At 38.9% G+C, this 21,756-nt stretch overlaps 2 protein-coding genes across 2 annotated transcripts; both read left to right on the top strand.

Moving 5' to 3' along the window:
• Positions 1-3,304: 3,304 nt before the first annotated feature.
• LOC148107508 (uncharacterized) lies at positions 3,305-7,174 on the top strand. The gene is made up of 2 exons (XM_087856978.1): positions 3,305-3,549; positions 7,032-7,174. Exons 1-2 carry the CDS (start codon positions 3,511-3,513, stop codon positions 7,125-7,127), a joined length of 135 nt encoding a protein of 44 aa, XP_087713104.1. The 5' UTR covers positions 3,305-3,510; the 3' UTR covers positions 7,128-7,174.
• Positions 7,175-7,440: 266 nt separating this feature from the next.
• On the top strand, positions 7,441-12,163 carry PTP4A1 (protein tyrosine phosphatase 4A1). The gene is made up of 5 exons (XM_045803134.2): positions 7,441-7,579; positions 8,666-8,758; positions 9,090-9,220; positions 10,216-10,290; positions 10,729-12,163. The coding sequence occupies exons 1-5, from the start codon at positions 7,475-7,477 to the stop codon at positions 10,844-10,846; spliced, it is 522 nt and encodes a 173-aa protein (XP_045659090.1). The 5' UTR covers positions 7,441-7,474; the 3' UTR covers positions 10,847-12,163.
• Positions 12,164-21,756: the final 9,593 nt, after the last annotated feature.

The raw sequence follows: 21,756 nt of genomic DNA, 5'->3' as shown, positions 1-21,756 counted from the left end.
TTCACAGAAATGTAAATGTACTCTACATTTTTTAGCATTTTTTACAATCACACAAGAAGATTAATTTTAGACATAAAATAAAAGAGGTTGTTCTGTAACAGGAAAATAAATATTTACGATGTTGATAGGGACTGGGGTTGTGTCCCTGAATTTTTAGGACACTTCTTTAGTATAGGAATATTTAAGATTGCCCTCTGCACTGGTATCCAGACACCCACTGGGGTATTTGCCTCTAATAAGTATAGTTGGCATATTATTATACCTTGCAGCCTACTGTTTGTTTGTTTCTGGGTTAGTATTGCCACATTTGATCTTTCTATCATTTCAATGGTAATATACATACTAATTAAATGTTTTTTTAATCAGACTTCCTCATAGCCCCAAATCCTCATTCTGTAGACTCAATCAATCTGAGAAGATTGAAAGGGATCAAATCCTCCATTCTTTTTATGTCTGCTATAACTGGAATCATTCCATGTTTACTAGCTCTGCTGCCCTTGTAAGGATTTCTCTGTTCACCATTATCAGAATTTGTTGGTTTGTTGTCTTCTTCAGTGTTTCATCTTCCATAGGGATCTTCCTCATAATTGTCTTATAGTCATTTTTATCACCCAACTGTTGGATTTTGCATTTTGAATATGCTGATAAAAAGTTCTGCCTACCATGATGAGCTCGAGGACATGTTTTGCTGAGAAAAGTAACTTATAGCCGGGCATCTTGTTTAGTAGGAGAAAAAGTCTTCCATCTCAGGGCTTTTTCTGAAGCTTAGAGTAAGCATTGGCTTTCAGCATTGGGTTTTTTTACCCCTGGGTAGCTGGACCACTATTTGCAAGCATGTAGGCTCAGGTTGGAGACCTTCTGCTAATAAGTGAAGGTGCTGATGCTCCAAATGCAATTCTGTGGCAGTTAGTAGGTCTCCAGACCACAGGAGTCTCCTGACCAATAGTGGGACTGACTACTGTTTTCTAAGAATCAACACCTTTAAACTCTTGGGCTGAGTAGACCACATATCCTCAGCACTACAGTGAACCACCATGGGGCAGGACACATATAAACATGGCAGCTGCCAGAGTGACAGGCCCAGGGCTACAAGAGAATTTACCAAGCTGGTCAGCAAGACCGTATTTGTATCTTGTTTAAAGTGTGTCCTTTTTTTCAATAGCAAAAGCTTTCTCTAGTGTTTCATCCTTGCTCAGTGTTCTTTTCAAAGTAGAAGGCGGTACTTCATCTGCGAGGCTAAGACCTCTGGAAGCTGATTAATGCACTTGTGAGTCTGAGCCCAGCTTTTAGAGCTTGATGAGCATAGCTGACTGGATACTTCATGTCAGCACTACTTGTGGTAATTACAAGACTTGTGCATCACAAGGCTGGCAACTTGTATCACAAGTTCTACAAGAAAACTGGCTAATACTGATTTGGCTCTGCTTACCATTTTTTGAATTTATATCTTGTACCAGCAAATTCATTTTTTGAAAAGTCATTACGTGAAAAACTTTCACCACTCCAGTCAGCATCACTGTGTTGTGCTGACCTTTGCTGACCAACTTTTGGAGTGGGGGTAGCTGATTATTTTTTAGCTACACTATTGTATTTGTTGGTCAAGCTTTCTGTTTATTATGAAGTTAATTCTGCCCATGACACACCGTTAATATTTTCTCCTACTGTGCCATCAATATTTTAACTTTATCAAAGATTTTGTCATATAGAAGTTTTTAATTTTTAAATAATGAAATCTTTTTCTTTGTAAGGAGTTCCCTGACCTACTTAAGAAGGCCTCTCCTACCCCAAGATTTTTTTAAATATTTTTTTGACGTAACACTTTAAAATATTTAATCCTTTTAAAGTTTATTTGTAAAAGGACATTATGTTTCTCAAGCTCTTTAGTTTTCCTTGATTTAGATGGATTCAAAAGTTTCCTAAGCGAGTAATTTCTTTAAAATAAAGATGATTTTACTTTAACTTCTGTAAAAGCCTGACCCAATTCCTTTTTTCAAAAGTGCTTACTTTGTTCACAGAGTATATGTTTATAAGAATGTTGAACAACTACCCAAGCACTCTAAATAGAAGTACTAATAAATCCTAAAATGCTGCAGCACACTGACTGGGAACACAATTTGATCCCTAAAGCCGGCTCGAATCTACTGCTCGGTGAAAACAGCAAACAAAAGGCCTCAGTGTTAGTAGAAAACCTAGTTCTTCAAAGCAGGTAAAAGTCCTGTTTAGTCCTTCCATAAAGTAATGGAGAAAGGGTTTCCAGATTATAAGTGACAAAGTTGCCCTGTGTAGCACAAAACAATTATGATAAGGCTTTACTTCTTAAGGGCCTAAATTATGAAAACGGTGGAACAGAACTGAAAATGAAAAACAAAACAAAAACAAAAACAGCTTTAGCTTTGACGCAAAGAACTACAGCAATCCGTGACATAACCAAAGATTCTTAATTTTTAAAATGCTTCCTTTTAGCAGTGACTAACCTTTCATTATCTGTGACAACACATTAAGTGAGCAGCAGTACAAAGGATGCATGTGATTTCGAAATGCCACAACTGAGCCAACTGCAGTTGCCCGCGTATGTAGTATGGAGGCGTGACCAAAAAAGACTATAGGGAGCATGGGTTATCTGCCTCACGGGGTACTCTCCCGGTCTCTCATACCAAAAGTTTGGGAAGTTTCTCCCCGCTTGAAAGTGCCCCCGGCTGCAAGTATTCACCTTGTCCGAGCGTAGGGCCGTGGCATTCAAGGTGTTGAGTCACCGGGTACAGCGGTCGTGCGACATAAATATTATTTGATGACGGAGATCGTAGTGGCGCAGGTGCCAAGGTAAACCGCTGGCAGAGATGATTGTGGTTTGACTTAAGGCAGAATAAAGTGGGGTCGGGACTGAGACAAGGTTCTGGCCCTAAAGGGATTGCATTTTATGTTGAGGCAACTTCAAAGCTCCCCATGTGACATATGTGCACTCCTCGGCGGTTTGAACTATGAGAACCAGGGTTTCCGGCGTGATTCCTACCAGTCGATAGATTGCAAACTCCTCCCGCTCCCATCCCTTCCCTACCCCAGCCTTGGTCCGCCCCTGAGTCCCTCCACGGCCCCTTCCCTCCCCCGCCCGGGCGATGCTACGACTCTAGCACTTCGCCATTCATCAACCGGTTCACACCGGCAGCGGCCGCCGCGCGGTGACGTGCGCGGGGGGCGGGCCTCCGCCCCCGCTCGTCGGCTCTCGGCCGGGAGCTCCCGGCCGTGATTGGTGGCCGAGAGTTCGCACGTCGTGCCGGCTATAAAAAAGAGGGCTTGTGACGCAAGGCCGCCTCGGCGCGCGTATTGGCTCCCCCTACTGCGGGCCGGCTGGGCTACGCGCTCTTCTCGGAGCCGCTCACTGCATGGTAGAGTCTGGTGCCCCCGCCGCCGCCTGCAAAGCCGCCGCCGCCCCGCGACGACCACCGCTACCCCCTGCCCTGCAGCCGCCGCCACTGCCGCCGCCTGTGTCGCCGCCGCCTCGGGACCGGCTGTATGATTAGGCCACAATCTTCAATGAGTAAACATATTCCTGTGAGTATCCGTCGCACCGCCGCCTCTGGGGCCGGGGCTCCACGACCGGCCCCCCCATCCCCACCGTCGCCTTTGTTCGGAGCCCGGCGTCCGCTCCCCACCGCCCCGGCACGCAGTTCCGGTGGGTCGCTAGCAAGAAGGGGCCGGACTACGGCCCTGTGGCCGGACGGTGGGACTGGCTGCGGGAAGGCGGACGCTGGGGTTCGCGGGGCTGCGGGTTGGCGGTTGATTGCCGGAGGCACCGGCTTCCCTGTCCCTGCGGAGCCGGGGGCGGCGGGGGCAGTGCGGCCGGGCCTGCGTGGCGGGTGGGGGCGGTTTCGGCCACCGCAGCAGGCCGGGCGGGGTGGCACAAAAGCCGCTTTGTGACCGCCGCCTCCGCCCTTGGCCCTCCGGTCTGGCGCGCCTGTCCGGGGCCCGGCGGGCTCCGCGGCGTCCCGAGGCCCCTTTGTTTGGCCGAAAGAGAGCGGCCCGCCTGGGAAGCGGGAGACGTGGCCCGGGGTGGGGCAAGGGTTGCGCGTGTCACTGCGGAGCCGGATACGGGGAGGGCGCGGCGGCGGGGTCGCCACCAGACCCGGGCCGGCGTGGGGTAGGCGGGGCGGCCGGCGAGGCTGATAACGGTCTCGGCCGAGAGATCTCCGGGCTCGGGGGCCGGCGCGGGACAGGAGCCTGGTGCAGCCACCCCTGTGCTCCGCGGCCCGGACCGGCGCCTCAGACAAAATGGCCTCGGCGTCCGCGCCTGACTGAAGGCGCGGCGCGAACCCGTGATTGCGGCGCGGAGAGGGGGTGCCGCGGGCGGGCCCCGGAGCGCACCGCCGCGTGCGCGGAGCTGCGGCCATCGGGGGCTTTCCGCGAGCAGGAGTCTTGCGGGGGCTGGAGTGAGGCTCTGCTAGGTGAGGAGACCGACTCCCTGCCCCGCCCTGCGCCCTCAGTCTCCACCTGGTAATTCGAGCTGTTCCGGATTTAACGCCCCACTTCGGGCTCCGGATAATGGGAACAAGTCCAGTCTTGTCCTTTCTCTGGGGCAAGTCGGCGGAGAAATGGTCTCGGTCTGAGCGCCTTGGAAACTGCCAGGACTACTGTTGGACTGGAGCGAAGGAGTCCACGGCCGGGCACCAGTATGCACTTTCCCTGCCAATCTTTGGGGCCCTGGATGGCGCCTTTTAATCGGGGACTATTTAGAACTGTTCCTGAAATCCTTGGTGTAATGTGTTGTTGCCTGCTTTTGGCTTGTGGCAACAGGAGCCAACCAGAGCCAGAATTCTGAGGTTTATCTTCTGTCCGTGGAAGCCTTCTACCATTCCAAGAGTATTAAGTTGTTATTTGCACTGTATTTGGAACCGCCGACCTGCTTGGGATCCAGATTCTGAGGCAATGCTTCCTGTTACTCTTTTTATGTGAATTTTGTTTGATGGCAGTAAATCAGTTGAAAACCAAAAAGCTAGGTCATTCCCAAGAGTAAAGCAGCATTTTACATATGTTCTATACTAGATGCATTACCTAAGGTATAGTAGATTTGGAACAAACTTTCCAACGAACTATTGGACAGAGTGGTTACACGGATTAATTGCTTTGACTCTGCAATCTGACAAACTGACTTAAGCTTCTGCACAGAAATTGCTTTGTCCCCCCCTCGGCCCCGGTGTATATTATTGTGATTATATGGAATGATAGATGGGAGGGGGAAGAAATGCCTTAGTATTTCCGAGCTGCCTATTGTGGAGTTTTTCCTGTGGCAAGGAAATTGGTAATGAGGGAATGTCTTGGGCAGAACACAAGATGTTAGGTAGTTGTAGTCACTGCTCTGTTGGTGGAAGTTCCACCCCAGCCACTGGATGGCTCCACTAAGTGAATTATTTCTGTTGCTTTCTCTGCTTCTGATGAAACTTGCTTATTTGAAGAGATGTGGCCAAACTCAGCTGTAACAGGAATTTAGCTGTTAAATGTGGAAGTCGTAATGTGAAATACTTTCTCATACATCTGCTTTCAATTGAAAAAAGATAGTATCTGGAAATCAGAATACTAGGCCACGAGTCATTGCACTTAACAGCTTTACAAATGACTTCTTTAATTCATTATGTCATGGAAAAGCTGCCAGAATTCACTTTTTTCTTCTAAGGAAGTAATATTGAGGATTTGAGGTGAAAGTATAACTGAAACTATTTTCCAGATTACTGCTGTGTTCACTGTAACAGAGCCAAGTTTACTTAATGGCAGTCTCTAATGTTTTAACCCCTCTAGCAAATATATGAAGGAATAATTTCTGAGCGCTCCTTTGAACAAATTTGGAATAATGAAAGTCCTCTTTCTTCTGGGACAACCTTGTAAGAAATGACTCCTGAGGCTAGTTCCTTTGTTTTGACAGAAAATGAACTGGGGTTTTGACTTGATGTTTTTCAATGATCTGCTAGATCTCCATGTGAATTCTTCAAAATGTAGCAAAATTATTATAGAAACTATAGCATGGTGCAAAATTCTATTTAAAGGTGCAAAATGAAAATAGCAGATAGTTTGAATTTAATTTTAAGCTTTTGAAATGCTTAAATTTAAACTAAGGGAATCTTTGGTTAAAAGATTTTATTTGGTAATTTGCCCTTGAAAATACATTTAAAGTGTTTGGGGCAGTGGCTGGCACTTGGTACTCTTATTAACCTATGAATTTTTCTTATTCCTCTCTTTACTCCTTAGCACACAAGTCCTTTTTTCTTTTTTTAACTTTATGAATGTTTATCCTTGTAATACTTCATATAGCAAGTTGATTAACTTCCAGGGACTCAGATAAGGAAAATCTGTTAGAAGAGAATTGTAAATTAATAGGTTGTTAAGGTTTAAATGGATAGTGTATGTGGAAGCATTTTGAAAACCAGTTTCTTTTCTTCCGCTTAAGAACATGTTGGTTGAAGGGCACCTGGCTGGCTCAGTTGGTAGTGTGTGTGACTCTTGATCTTAGGGTTTTAAGTTCGAGCCCCACGTTGGATGTAAAGATTATTTTAAAAATAAAATTTTTTTAAAAAAACATTTTCATTGAATCTTTAGAGTAGTAAGTGAATTATGCAAGGACTAACAGTTTCCAAAGTTTTCATGAAGTTTACAGTATGTAAAAATATTTTATTAGCTGGAAAAATCAGTATAGAAGGTTGTAGATTGTATAACATTGTAAAGCCACCAACTATTTAAAACGAGTAATTAATGGAAGAGTATGTATAAGTGATATTGTCTAAATGAAACAGTGGTATTCTTAGAAGGGTCTCTGTATTAGGTCAGTAATTTCAGTTTAAAGTAATCTACTTGTGACTGCTTGTTTTATGGTTATTATTTTAATTTGTAATCACTTGTATTTTTGTGGTTTAAGTAAAAGTTGAAAAGGTGGGTTGGGCCCAGATTTGAAAAGATCGTTGTGCACTTAAATACTAAAAAAGCGTAACCTGTTCCTTTGAATTGGAAAACAACTTTTTTCTTCTTTTCTCTTTTTTTCTTTTAAACAGCAGTTCTGTGGTGTTCTTGGTCACACATTTATGGAGTTTCTGAAGGGCAGTGGAGATTACTGCCAGGCACAGCACGACCTCTATGCAGACAAGTGAACTGTAGAAATTCATTACTACTCCACCAAGAAGCCCCCATAAGAGTGGTTAACCTGGACACAGAAGTGTTGAATTGAAATCCACAGAGCATTTTACAAGAGTTCTGACCTGGATGGGGTAAACCTCAGTGCACTTCCTTTCTATTGCCTCAGTATTACTGGATTGAAGAATTGCTGCTTCTTGTTAGGAGGTTCATTTCATTTCCCATTACTCCCAGCTTCATACTCAAAGCACTGAGAATTTCAAGTGGAGTATATTGAAGTAGACTCAGTTTCTTTGCGTCGTTTCTGTATTCAATTTTTTAAATTCTTTCATAACCCTATTGAGTGTTTTTTAACTAAATTAACATGGCTCGAATGAACCGCCCAGCTCCTGTGGAAGTCACATACAAGAACATGAGATTTCTTATTACACACAATCCAACCAATGCGACCTTAAACAAATTTATAGAGGTAAGGTTTGATACATCTTAATGTCTTAAACTGATTGCAGCTTAATGGTGGGGCTTTTTGTCAAACAAAATAAATCGTAGTTTAGAAAAATTTTGTTGATATGCCTACAGTTCAGTTTCCAGAAATGAAATATCAGTTTCTTTTTTAGGTTACAGGAAAATTATTTTGTACATTTCAAAAAGGACATGTACTTGAATTAGTTTGGATTTATAATAAGACCATCTAGTTGTTCATGCCTCGCAGCTTGCTTATTTAAATCTATATGAAGGCAGTATAACAGTATGATTCTCACAAGAAATTTTTAGGAGGAAAGCTGCCACTTAGAGATTGTTCGTAAATCTGCTTGGTCTAATGACTAATACTGTAATCAAAGTTAGTTAATGTCTTGGGCCCTATTTGATGCTTAGAGCTAATTTTTAGCTACTGATTATAATTAGTAATAATGGATTATGAATCTTAAAGCTTGTAGTTTTAAATGGTATGGGGGTTTTTACACTGTACTTACAGGACTTTAGAGTCTTTTAATATACTTTTAAGGTTCTAAATTATGGTGTGTACTGCCAATGAGCAAAAGTTAAGGAGTTAATGTAATCAAGTCAAGTCAGGTTACTTGTAGTCATGAGTGATTCCTTTGGGTTCTGTTTACCTTTGTCTCTGAATTTCTTCTCTCTTTTGTTAGTGCTTCATTTCCATCTGGCAGGTGTCACCATGACTATAAACACCTTCCATGTATGAAGGGCCATGGATTTTTTTTAACTTCATTTATTAAAAACATATGTGATGTTTAATATTCCCCTTTTATGCCATTCTAGTGTTGTCATTTAAAACAATATTTCACTTCCCAGAGTTGTGAATGTGGGTGGTGTGAAAAATAAATAAATAAATAAATAAATAAATAAATAAATAAATAAATAAAACAAAAATTCACTTTCCTGTCAAAACATACATAGGTTATATCATTCATTCCATGATTTTCTGTTAACTAACAATACCTTTTGAACAATTGTTAAGCAATAGTAACTTAATAATACTTATTATAATATAAATACTTATTATAATAGTATTTTTGATGTATGTTTTATCCAGGAACTTAAGAAGTATGGAGTTACAACAATAGTAAGAGTATGTGAAGCAACTTACGACACTACTCTTGTGGAGAAGGAAGGCATCCATGTTCTCGTAAGCGTTTAATAGTTCCTGTGTGTTTGATACATGCTAAAATGACCAACTTCAAAAAGCTTGATATTTTTTTAAGTTATTACAAAAGTATGCAGCATCTTAATTTCTAAATTAAGACGAAAGCTAAGCAAAGCTTTGAAGTAATGAGATCTTTATAAAGTTTCAGCATTTATTTGCATTTCATTGACAGTGGGGTTTCATAAAACATGTGTTTAAGCATATTAAAATGCTTTTGAAGACATTTGAATTTTAGAAATTTAGAATTAGAAATTTAGAATTATTAGTTGGCATTTATATTAAAAAATCTAAAATGTTTATTCTTTTGACTTAGGATTGGCCTTTTGATGATGGTGCACCACCATCTAACCAGATTGTTGATGACTGGTTAAGTCTTGTAAAAATTAAGTTTCGTGAAGAACCTGGTTGTTGTATTGCTGTTCATTGTGTTGCAGGCCTTGGGAGGTAAGAGAATTTCTTAAATCCATTTAATGGTATTGGTCTTGATTCTAGTAAAAACTTAATTTTGAGTCCAAGAAAGATTCAGTTATCACTTTCTGAGTCAATATGCTTTGTTAGGTTACATATTAAACTAAATTTAAAAGTAGGTGAATGTAGTAGAATAATGTATTCCAGTACAGCTGGAACTAACAAATACCGTAGTTGTAATTTACACTTGTCTCTGTGGGCACAATTACTTAATAGAATTAATTGTGTGTGCTAGGTTATATAAATGATATTGGAATCCAGACTCATTGGGAAGAAGAATTGCAAATCATTTCTAAGATGGTTTATGTTGCATATGCTGTACTGTTGATAGCGTTCTTGATCCTGGAGATTCTGGTTCAGTGGGAACTAATGCCCAAATATTCATATCCAGATTTGTAAGTCACTATAACTGCCCTCCATCCCTACCACTAAAAAAAAGTTCTTTTCTAGTGGGGAAAAGTAAAATGAATATTGATGGCCAGGGGGGTGGTGGCATGCAACTGTGTCACAATCTCATTGATAATAAAAAGGGAAGTAAACATTTCCAGAAGATCTTTAGGAAAAGGAGTTCCTGGCCTTTAATAAAAAAAATTTTTTTTTAAAAGGAAATATTTTTCAGTGTTTGGAATTCAGAAAAATTATCTGCATTTATCAAGATTTACCCCTTGATAAATTTACCCTTAAATTTTTTTAAGATTGCCCTCAAATAATACAAGTCTTAATTTCTAGATTTATTTGTAACAATTAAGGGCATAGTTTATTTTTGGTTCTAGGTAAAGGTCTGGGTTTGGTAGAGAAATGCTGATGCTTAATTAATTTTTTTAATAAGAAGTCAACATTTACTATAAAGTTTACATAGGAAGGGTGGTAAATAATAGTATTTTTGGGTTAAGGAATGAATGTTTGGAATGTTGAATTTTCTAGGATTTGATTTTGAAAAAAATGATTTATCAAAATTCTTACCCTACTAGAGCTCCAGTGCTTGTTGCCCTAGCATTAATTGAAGGTGGAATGAAATATGAAGATGCAGTACAGTTCATAAGACAGTAAGTATATAAATAATTTTCTTTTCATTTTTTCATTGTCAGTGGATTTTATTACTACAAAAAAATTTTCCCCCACAGCCCATCTAACCATTACATTCATTTTTAAGATAGTATTAAATCCAGGAAGTAAGATCTTATTTACACTCCTTGTAAATGCTCATATTACTGAGATTCTAATCAGTAAATTGTCTTTTCTCGGATCTCATATAAGTGGATGTATAAATTTTGACTGTTGTAACCAACACTCAAGATTTAGGACTTTTTAGTACCTTTTTTCCATTTACACATGTATGCCTATCCATAAATTAAGCATTAAGTTACAGCATAATAATCAAAAGATAAATTGCCACAGGAGATGATAATTGTCTATAGCATAGTAAACAGTAACATGGAGGGGTTTTGCTTTAGTAACTTAATCATTTGTTTTTCTCCATCTAGAAAGCGGCGTGGAGCTTTTAACAGCAAGCAACTTTTGTATTTGGAGAAGTATCGTCCTAAAATGCGACTGCGCTTCAAAGACTCCAATGGTCATAGAAACAACTGTTGCATTCAATAAAACTGGGGTGCCTGATGTCATTGCCTTGGAAGTGGAACTTGAAACAGGACCTAATTTGTCGTACATATTAGCCGACATGTTGGCTTGGTGATTAAGTCTAATGAAGCTTCCATAGGAGTATTGGAAAGCAGTTTTATCAGGCCACAAGTTTGACGGAATTGCAACCTCTATGTTTGGGTTACGATCAACCTATTTGGACACTTAGCAAAAGATTCTTGCTTTACAGCATTTAAAATGTGCTTATCACTTGTACCAATTGACCTTTCCTGAAATCATGCAGTATTGAGTTATGTCTTTAAATCTATTCCCATGCCAGAATCTTATCAATATAAGAAATTTAGAAAGATTAGGTGCCAAAATACCCAGCACAATATTTGTTGTATATTTTTAGTATCATACAGAACTAAAATCCCAGGAACTATGAACACTCTGGACCTTATGTGGTTTATTCCTTCAGTCATTTCAAACATAGAAATTAGGGCCTATATGGTTATTTGCCTGCTCACTTTATGTTTACATCTCCCACATTCATATCAGTATACATCAGGTTTGCTCAACTTTTTTTTTTTTTTTTAACCAAGTCTTAACAATGATTATTTCATGTCTTTCTACAAATTTCATTTTGTGCTGTTATGGAAAACCTCCATTTTGAAAATCTGCGTTGTACAGAAGCACATGTCTTTAACGTCTCCAGACAAAAAAGCCTTACAGTTAATTTTAGTGTTTGCACTTTGGGGTGCAACTTACAGGGAGGGCCTGAAAAAAGAACGGGAGGGGGCTATTAAGTATTTTTAGTATAATGTTGCCTTTGTCTTGTGCAGAACATGTAGAATATGCTCTTTAATTTAGTAAATATTTTTTTAAAAGGTAGAAATGCTTTGTTATTGTAGCTAAAACGATTCTTAATCATAAAATTTCTGAGATTCTTGTAATTTTTTTTCTTATCTGAAGTTGTTTACCAACTTATTTTTGTTTGGAGTGTGATTATTTTTTCCTTCTCTTCCCAACCTCTCTTGCAAAAAAAAAAAAAAAAAGAAGTGGGTTTCTGCTAATGAATTGAGCAGACATCTAATATTTTATATGCCTTTTGAGCTGTGTAACTTAATATTTGGATACTTGATAATTTGTTTTATTATGTAATTGATAAAATGGTGATGTGTATTAATGTTAGTTCAACCATATATTTATACTGTCTGGGAATGTGTGGTTATAGTTCTGTGGGAGAAATAATTTGTCAGTGTTCACCAGCTTGTAAAAACCTAGTGCGAGAGCTTAAACATCTAAATAAATAATGAAATGCATTTATCATCATTGAAATTGTTTGGCTTAAAGTTAACTTATTTTGTAGAAAATGATATAAATGAATTATGCTTCACTTAGTGCCATTTGAAGTATGTCCTCTTTTTTTTAACAAATGAAGGATTAAATGAAGTTGACATTTAGTAACTCTTTATCGACACAATTTGTTAGTCATGAGAACTGCTTAATATTAAAAGTACTTTCCGTTATAAACTTTCCTTTTAAAGGTTTAAATAATTTCAAACCAGTGTACTATGCAGTCTTGAGAAACTGTAGAGGAAGGCCTTAATTTGAAGCTCAGTTCCACCAAATAATTTGTTTTGGGCAACTTCTGAGCCCATTTTCTCATTTGCAAATAATGGATGCCTTTATAGGTTTTGATATTTGAACGTAATATTTGGCACATGAGGACTTAATGTTGAATTTCACTAATCTAAAATGCTTCCTTTGCATAGCTCATGTTAATGTAAAAGGGACAGGTGTCCTTGTCTGACTTTTTTTTTTTTTTTAATAGTTAAAACTGAGTAAGATTAAAAAAAAAAATGGTACTCCACATTGTGTTTTAAAGATTTTGCTTCCATCTCTTTGTGCCAGTTTAGCACTTAATGTACACCATTTTTGAAACTTAGAGCCAAGGCAAAAGGAATAAAGAGGGGTCTCTGGGGACCCTTAATTCTTTAAATCTTAGATCTTTTGTAATTGAGACTAGTTATTTAACCTGGATTTTTTTGTTGTTGTTTTGTTCTTTTTTAAATGCAGCCTGCCCCTGAAGATAATTTGATAATTTTGTGTAATTGATAACTAAGTGATAATTGCTATTATCACACAGCCCATAAAATAGCATTTGTTTATTGAGAGGAGGTGCCATCATGATGAATGAAACATCTTGAGTTTGAAACGTTGGTTTGCAGTATTGGATTGTATATATATGGTGCTTAAAATCAATTTATAAACCTCACCTGTACAGTATTCAAATGATGAAATTTGCTTTTTATCCAAATATTTTGTGTCTTGTAAATATGACTAATTATAGAAATATCCATTATACATTCTGGGAGATTCCTTATATCTAATAAGAAATAAAATAGAGATAATGAGTTGAGATCTTGACTATAAGAAGTTATCAGAAGGTGTTTGAAAATTTGGTTACTTGGTTTTGGATAACAATTTCCCTCAATAGGATGATGTAAATAGTGGCTAGTTGACTAGGCCTGTCTATAGGAACCATAATGCTGACAAGTAAGTGATGTGATTACTGAATCATAACAAGAGATAATGCAGTCCTTTAGTTGAAACCAAAACCTAGAAGAAATAAGGTTGATCATTTTGCAGTGCAGGGCAACCTTCCTTTGTTATTCCTCCTAACATCCTTTTTTTCCTAGAACAGTGCTCTTACTCCCACACTTCTACACAGCTCTTTGCCTAGAAGTATCCAGCCCAGGCATGGAATCACATCTGCTTACATCCCCCTTCTAGCCAGAGCACTTCAAAATGATAACTCTGGTCCACCAACTTGGCTTCAGAATCTTGATCTCTGGGATTTGTTTTTAAATATTCTATTCATCTGACAAATACCTACTGTTTCCAGGCATTTAAGAGTGCAGAGAACATAAAGATGGTGTCACCAGATTTTGGTCTCCAATGAATACCCCAGTCCTTTCCGTAATTAAGAACACCACTTTTTATTAGAATTTAAGACAATGTGATTTCAAGGGGAAGTGGAAGCATAAGTAATTTTTTTTTTACATGTAGGCAATGAAGTTCTTTTAAAAGTAGGTTTTGAAAACACTTGAAATAGAATTTGCTGTACATGTTCAAACTGCACGTTCCCCTTAATAAATTGTGTGGTGTATTTTTACACCTGAATTGAAAAAGAGTGGTTTGAAAATGTCTAACACAATGTTTCTGCATTTTGTTTGGTGTAACTAGCCTAAGCAGAACCTTGGAAGGAAAATACATGTTTGCCTTCAATGAAGTAAGCTAGTTATGTGCATTAAGTTATGAATGGAAGGATTAACAGTAATTCTACAATTAGATGTATATTGCCAGACTAACCAATTAATATAGCTATTATGATAGTTACCATTAAGGATCTTATTGCCAGGTAATTTTCATAATGTGATTATCTTAAAATCCTGTATTTTCCCAATTTTATACATAAGGGATAAAAGCCTCCACTTACGTGACTATCTGATAAGTAGAATGCAGGGATTCGGGGTACCTGGGTGGCTCAGTCAGTTGAATGTCTGACTTCGATTTCAGCTCAGGTCATCATCTTGGAGTTTTGTTGAATTGAGCACCCCCCTTCTGGCTCCATGCTCAGCAGGGAGTCTGCTTGAGATTCTTTTCCCTCTGTCTCTCCCCCTACTCTCTCAAAATCTTTTTTTTTTTAAGATTTTATTTATTTATTTGAGTGATAGAGCTAGCACAGAGGGAGAGGAAGAAGCAGACTCTGCTGAGCAGAGAGCCCAACTCGGGGTTCGATCCCAGGACCCTGAGATCATGACCTGAGCTGAAGGCAGATGCTTAATCGACAGCCACCCAGACACCCCTCAAATAAAATCTTTTTTTAAAAAAAGTGCAGGGATTCAAACATGTGACGACTACACACAGCTATGACTACATATGTTTGAACTTTTTAATGTAATCAGTTGTTAAAGGTTTTAGGAGTTCTTCAACTGCCTATGGAATTCATTTTCTTTAAGAAAGTGTGAATACCACATGATTGTGTAAATTTCTTCATTTAGATTGAAACTTTTCCTTTTTTTTACAAAATCCTTTTTGAAGTAAATCAGGATAGGCTAAGATAATGCTGCAGAAAAACCAACCATGAAAATAATTTAGATATTTTTTACTTAAACTTCGTATCCATCCACCCAAGCTGATGGAGCATTTTCTCTCTAGAATAGTGCTAGTCGTGACAAAACGCCCAAAGGGCTTTGATAAAAATTAAGTTCTTGACTAAGAAATCCTACATAACACTTCTATCCAACTCATTGGATAGAACTCGTCACATAGCCACCAGCACAAAAAATGGAATCCTATTGTGCTGAAATCTAGAAATATACAGCGGTAATTGCTACCACATCAGAGTTTATAAAGTAAGTTTATTTACTTCTATTTTTTTTTTAAGTAAGCTCTATGCCCGTGGGGCTTGAACTCACAACCCTGAGATCAAGATTCACATGCTCTACCCACTAAGCCAGCCAAGTGCCCCTAAAGTAAAATTTTTAAAAGAGTATATCCACGGTAACATCCCACATAACTGAAATATCAAGCATCGGGGATAAAGTTCCCAAGCAACCAAAATAGATGTCATGAAGTTTAGGCATCCAAGTGTGTGCCTATTAGTAGGGAATCAAAGGTGCTTATTTAAGCCTATTTAATCTTATTTTAGAGTAACTTTAGCCGACATTGGTACTTTGGTTTCCTGCCAGACTAGAGGTAGTAGATAAGAAGTAGAGTATGGGGAGAGAAGCACATGGGCAAGATATACTTGTCAACCTATTGAAAGACTTGGACTATGAAAACTGAAGTGAATTTAAAAAGCACAGCCATTTGGGACACATCAATGCTATGGACTAACAGCCTTCGGCTTATATACCTCTGTAGACCTTCAGTCCATCAACGTTTCACCCAGAGCACAGAACAATTATAGATATTTATCCGTAATTCATCATCAAAACTATAAACCATTACATTTGGCTTTGTATGTTTTAAGGCAAGATATTTTATAATCTAAAATGTTCAAGGGACGTTCTTAGAAAAATGGTCCCTTGAGTAAGTTTGATAAGCACTGATCTAAACTTAGATATTATTTACTGCTATATTGTTCAGTGCCTTTGATATGTTAATGTGAATTTTGTGTCTTTCCAAGAGTACATTATAATATATAACTATTGAATATGGCAGCTCCCAGAAGGAAACAGATGGTATATTCACAGTGGACAATCGAGAACATTTAATAGAGGGAAACCAACAAGGGAGAATGCAGTACTGTTACCATCTCCAGGCCTAAAGAGGCAAGGAAGGAGGGAGCAGTTAACTGGAGAAAACAGCTAAATGCACAGGACTGCCTCATAGAAGTTGTGACTCTAGTAGGAAAAGAGCCAACTAACTCGAGGCAATCCCACAGAAGGGAGGTGAGAGATCCAGGAATAAATAGCTGTCTCCGTTTCCCCATCTCCTTTAATGTCCTGCTTATCTCCGCATTCTCCTTCAGCCTTCCTCCCCTTTAGCCCAATCCAAGAGGAAGGCAGGGCAAAGGAACCTGGAGTCTAACATAAACACTTTGGGCACAGGGCAGAAGGTAGAGAGTGGGAAACATAGTATTCTGTACAACTGTGGGTCCCTTTTTTTCACAGATGACTGGGACTACAGTATTCTGCAGAACATGTTTTCAGAAAACTTGACATGATCCATTTATAGATATACAAACTAATACATACAAACACTTTTTTTTAAAAGTGACAATGGAAGAATCTACACTAATATGAAACAGCTCGTTCATTAAATTTCAATTTAATCAAGTGTTGATTTTGGGGGGAGCAGAATATAATTTCTCCAACAAAATGATAAGATAAACAGCATAATGCCCATTTCACTTTTGACTTATGAACTGTGATCATGGAGTTGGTCAATTTTTGCAAAAATATTCCAGAGCTTTTTCCCGATGATATTTATTAACCAGTTATTCAGGTAATTTGTCTTGAAGCTGGTATGGCATCTACTATGGTATCCATATAAATTTTCTTTCTTCCAATTTTTAATTGATTTAACTCTACCAGAAACTCATCTAACAATAACTTTTGGGGGATGCCTGGGTGACTTAGTCAGTTAAGCGTCTGCCTTTAGCTGAGGTCATGATCCCAGGGTCCTGGGATGGAGTCCCACATGGGCTCCTTGCTCAGCAGGGAGCAGCTTCTCCCTCTGCCCACTACTCCCCCTGCTTGTGCTCTCTCTCTCTCAAATAAATAAATAAAATCTTTAAGAAGAAAAAAAAACCTCTGTGGTGATTTGAGCAGTTCTCCAAAAGCACTTTCATTGACTTCATACAATCCTGACACTTAAATTTCACTTGCATATGTTTACATTGTGTTGTTGGCTACACTGGCAAGAAAATGACCAACAAATGGGTTTGGATGTAACTCACAATGCTAATGTTAATTAGGGAGAAATACGTGTAGGCTAATTTTATAAGTGGATGTTCATCAATGAAAATACTGTATTTTGCTTCCCTAGAACTTAATTTACATACGGGCTCAAATAATGAATATACAGCTAAAAAGAGCCCCTAGTTCAAAGGAATAAACAAGAGTTCAGCTTCTATTCGATCTAATGAGATCTGGATATGTATGACTCACTAAAATTCTTTTATTCATTGTCTGTGTTCATCAAAAACCTACTAGAACTGGGTGATGGACATTAAGGAGGGCACATGATGTAATGAGCACTGGGTATCATATAAGACTGATGAATCACCTCTACCTCTGAAACCAATAATACATTTATATGTTAATTGAATTGAAATAAAAATAAATAAATTTTAAAAGTAAAATTTTTAAAAATCCTACTAGAAGTTCTCACACTAGAAGCCTAGCCAAACTGTTGATAACAGCTTCACCAATAACTCCTATTTCTTGTCAGCCAAGAACTCAGTTCAGCCTGAGGGAAACCAACCCATCAGTTGGTTTCTGTAATTGTCATAATGCAAAACCTATAACAGGACAATACTTAACGACTATTCACAGCTAGCCCCACCCGCCCCCCACCCTGTACCCTCTTTCAACATATTTAAATACCTACTTCTTTTGCAAAGGACAGTGTTTCAGAGAAATCTCTGCCTGGGGATTTCCCTAATTTGAATTCAATCATTAAAAAATTAGCATACTAAGGGCTCCTGGATGTCACAGTCGGTAAGGGTAAGGGCCTGCTCTTGATTTTGGCTCAGGTTCTGGTTTTCAGGGTTGTAGGTCAAGTCCAGAGTCCCAGGCTTTGTGCTCAGCCAGGAGTCTGTTTGAGATTCTCTCTCTCCCTCTTCCTCTGCCCCTTCCCCACTCACACACGTTCTAAATAAATACATAGATAGGTAAATCTATATTTAAAAAAGAACACCTTTTTAAAAAATTAGCATAGTAAGACAAATTGTTCTGTTTTTACTAGTTAGTATTTTATGACTTGTTAGATTTGCTGGGATTTATTCCCATATTAAATGCCAAAAGAGATTATTAGATGCTTTTTGTCAGTTCAAAGCACACCCATTCCTCTAGGTAAGAAGCACTTTTTTCTTTTTAAAAAACAGTAGAGATTCTCTGGTTTGTTGGCGGGGCTAGGGACAAGAAGAGAAGCAAAATTTTCCTAACCAGGAAAGAGCTTTTGAATTTTTCAATTGACTAGAATTATGGTAATCCACTCCATTTGTCAGTGGCCAGAGGAAGGTACGTGACACTGTTCTAACTGAAAAGACTTAAGGAAGATTCTGCTAAGGGCTTCTGGTAAAATTTTTCATCCCTGAAATAGGAGAAGAATATATAGAGAAAGATTTTTGGGTGCCAATAGTCCTGCGTCCTGCTTGTGGTAATGTCATGTGAGAGCATAATGGTCGGTTGTGGTGGCCATTTTGCAGCCATAAGGAAAGATACTGTTGAAACAATAAAGACAACAGAACAGAATCAAAAGATTCCAAGTGTATGAGTAGGAAAACAGAGCCACTGTAAACATAATGAGAATTAGGGATTTATTATAATAATTGGACCTTACACAAATATAAGAAGAGTAGCAAAAGTGAAAGTCTGGTAAGGGAGTCAGAGAATCAGAAAAATAGGCAAGATGTGCGTGGACAAACTAGAGCTGGTAGAGAAATCCAACAAACCAAGCTCAACTGCTTGCCAAAGTGGGAGTGCAAGGGAGAGTCCACGGAGAGGTCTCTTCCAATTGTCACTTTTAGGAAGTAATCGCCTTTGTGTAGCAATCACCTCTGAGTCTGCAGCTACACATCCAGTGGTGGGTCAGGGGCTGCCATTGATTAGCAGGACCAGTAGGTGGCAAGAGAGGCAAGACACTGATTTGAGATAAGCAAGGACAAGGTAGGACTTACTAGGTACCTACTTCTGCCATCACCCAGTTTGATGGCAATGACCTGAGCATAACGGCTTCAATTTCATGCACTTTCCAAACCCCATACAAATTCTTCTTTTGTCCAATTCTAACCTAGAACCATGTGGGAAAGGGATTCTGGGAAATACAGTCCCCAATCTTAGCCAAGAAACAGGATAAAAAAATGTAATCTTGGGGCACCTGGGTGGCACAGCGGTTAGGCGTCTGCCTTTGGCTCAGGGCATGATCCCAGGGTCCTGGGATCGAGCCCCACATCAGGCTCCTCTGCTATGAGCCTGCTTCTTCGTCTCCCACTCCCCCTGCTTGTGTTCCCTCTCTCGCTGGCTGTCTCTATCTCTGTCAAATAAATAAATAAAATCTTTTTAAAAAAATGTAATCTTTCTGGAAAGTCTAAATGTAATGGTTAAAATCAGTAATACAGATAAATTTGGATGATGATACCAGCCAGCTATCTTTCAAAACCTTGCCTTTCCCAATTATTATAAATGAAAATCAATTTCCTTAAGCTTGGTAGGTCCATGCCTCTTTTTAACTAAGTTCTGGTACTTCTTTCTTATACAGATAAATCAACAATAAGCACAGACTATAAGCAATGGAGTAAGGACAAAAATTCAAAGGCTAGGAGGAATTTTTAAAATGAAATAAATTAAAATTTAAAGAAGCAGATTGATATTAAAAAATAAAGATTGATTAAAAATTAAAAACAATAAATGGGAAAATTAGAATGGGTGGGGAATTAAAACAGGGGACCTCTAATGTTAAAGCTAGATGGTAAAATAGAAGAATACAAAAAAGGAACAAAAAACAGCATACGGTTAGATAAGGATATTAATTAAAATAGTGTGAAGGTAACTTGAAGAGGATTAATAGAATAAATTATAATTAATTCAGATTTTCAGAGGCAACTGACACTAAGAAAAAGTTAAATTGACCCCACGCTAACCAATGTAGACAACAGTTCTGGCGGAAGCTTTAAGAAGTCCTCATTATGCCAGCGTGACTCCTTTGAGTATTTTTGCAAGACCCACACACAGTGACCATCATGGCTCGCACAAATTTGTGTGGATTGGAAAACTCATAAAACTCATAAATGAAAGTAGAAGATAGAGGAAAGCTACAAAACTTATAGCAAATATTTTTACAATTTTTTTTGGAACATTGGCTAACGAATGGAATAAATGGATTGATGTCTATAGACAATATTTATTTTAAAATTATTTTCCCCTCTGGGACTCCTGGGTGTATCAGTCATTTGGGCTACTGACTCTTGGTTTCTGCTCCGGTCGTGATCTCACGGTTGTGAGATCTTGCCCCAAGACTGGCTTCGAGTCCCAAGATGGGCTCTGGGCCCCAAGGTAGACAGTCTGCGGGAGATTCTCTCTCCCTCTCCCTCAACCCCTCCCACTCATGCGCTCTCTCTCTAAAATAAATAAATAGGAGCACCTGGGTGACTCAATCTGTTAAGGGTCTGCTTTTGGCCCAGGTCACGGTCTCTGGGTCCTGGGATCGAGCCCCGTATTGAGCTCCCTCCTCAGTGAGGAGTCTGTTTCTCTCCCTCCCTCTGCCCCTCCCCCCTGCTTGTGCCCGGTTTTTCTCTCTCTTCCAAATTAATAAATAAAATCTTTATACAGATGTAGTGAAGAGAAGGGCCATATGCACCCCAATGTTCATAGCTGCATTGTCCACAATAGCTAAATCGTGGAAGGAGCCGAGATGCCCTTCAACAGATGACTGGATTAAGAAGATGTGGTCTATATATACAATGGAATATTACTCAGCTATCAGAAAGAACGAGTTCTCAACATTTGCTGCAACATGGACGGCACTGGAGGAGATAATGCTAAGTGAAATAAGTCAAGCAGAGAAAGACAACTATCATATGATTTCTCTCATCTATGGAACATAAGAACTAGGATGATCGGTAGGGGAAAAAAGGGATAAAGAAAGGGGGGGTAATCAGAAGGGGGAATGAAACATGAGAGACTATGGACTATGAGAAACAAACTGAGGGCTTCAGAGGGGAGGGGGGTGAGGGAATGGGATAGACTGGTGATGGGTAGTAAGGAGGGCACGTATTGCATGGTGCACTGGGTGTTATACACAACTAATGAATCATCGAGCCTTACATCGGAAACCGGGGATGTACTGTATGGTGACTAACATAATATAATAAAAAATCATTAAAAAAAAATGTTAGAATGTTAAAAATAAATAAATAAAAAATAAAAAAAATAAATAAAATCTTTAAAAAATAATAATAAATAAATAAATCTTTAAAAAATTAAGAAATAAAATTATTTTCCCCTCAATATATTACTAACAAATATTTAAGAATATTGGTTGGAAGTGACTGACCTAAACAATTGCTTTATTTGAGTGGTAAACTAGCTTCTAACAGGCTCTGATGCATCTGCCATGCGTCTCCTTGGAAATCGGTCTCGCACTTTGTACTAATTTTCAGACACACAAGGATATACTGTGTGTAACCCTGGTCG

This window comes from Ursus americanus, chromosome 29 (genome assembly GCF_024610735.1).
Source record: "Ursus americanus isolate L20-20 chromosome 29, mUrsAme1.1.p, whole genome shotgun sequence".
In the NCBI taxonomy this organism is placed as follows: Eukaryota; Metazoa; Chordata; class Mammalia; order Carnivora; family Ursidae; genus Ursus; species Ursus americanus.
This window is presented reverse-complemented; position numbering and strand designations above follow the sequence as displayed.

Excerpts from the sequence above, each read along its gene's own strand:
- PTP4A1 (XM_045803134.2), top strand. The coding sequence starts at position 7,475 with ATGGCTCGAATGAACCGCCCAGCTCCTGTGGAAGTCACATACAAGAAC. Across the intron at positions 8,759-9,089 it reads AGGAAGGCATCCATGTTCTC|GATTGGCCTTTTGATGATGG; the intron begins GTAAGCGTTTAA and ends CTTTTGACTTAG. Across the intron at positions 9,221-10,215 it reads TGTGTTGCAGGCCTTGGGAG|AGCTCCAGTGCTTGTTGCCC; the intron begins GTAAGAGAATTT and ends TTACCCTACTAG.
- LOC148107508 (XM_087856978.1), top strand. The coding sequence starts at position 3,511 with ATGATTAGGCCACAATCTTCAATGAGTAAACATATTCCT. Across the intron at positions 3,550-7,031 it reads CAATGAGTAAACATATTCCT|CAGTTCTGTGGTGTTCTTGG; the intron begins GTGAGTATCCGT and ends TCTTTTAAACAG.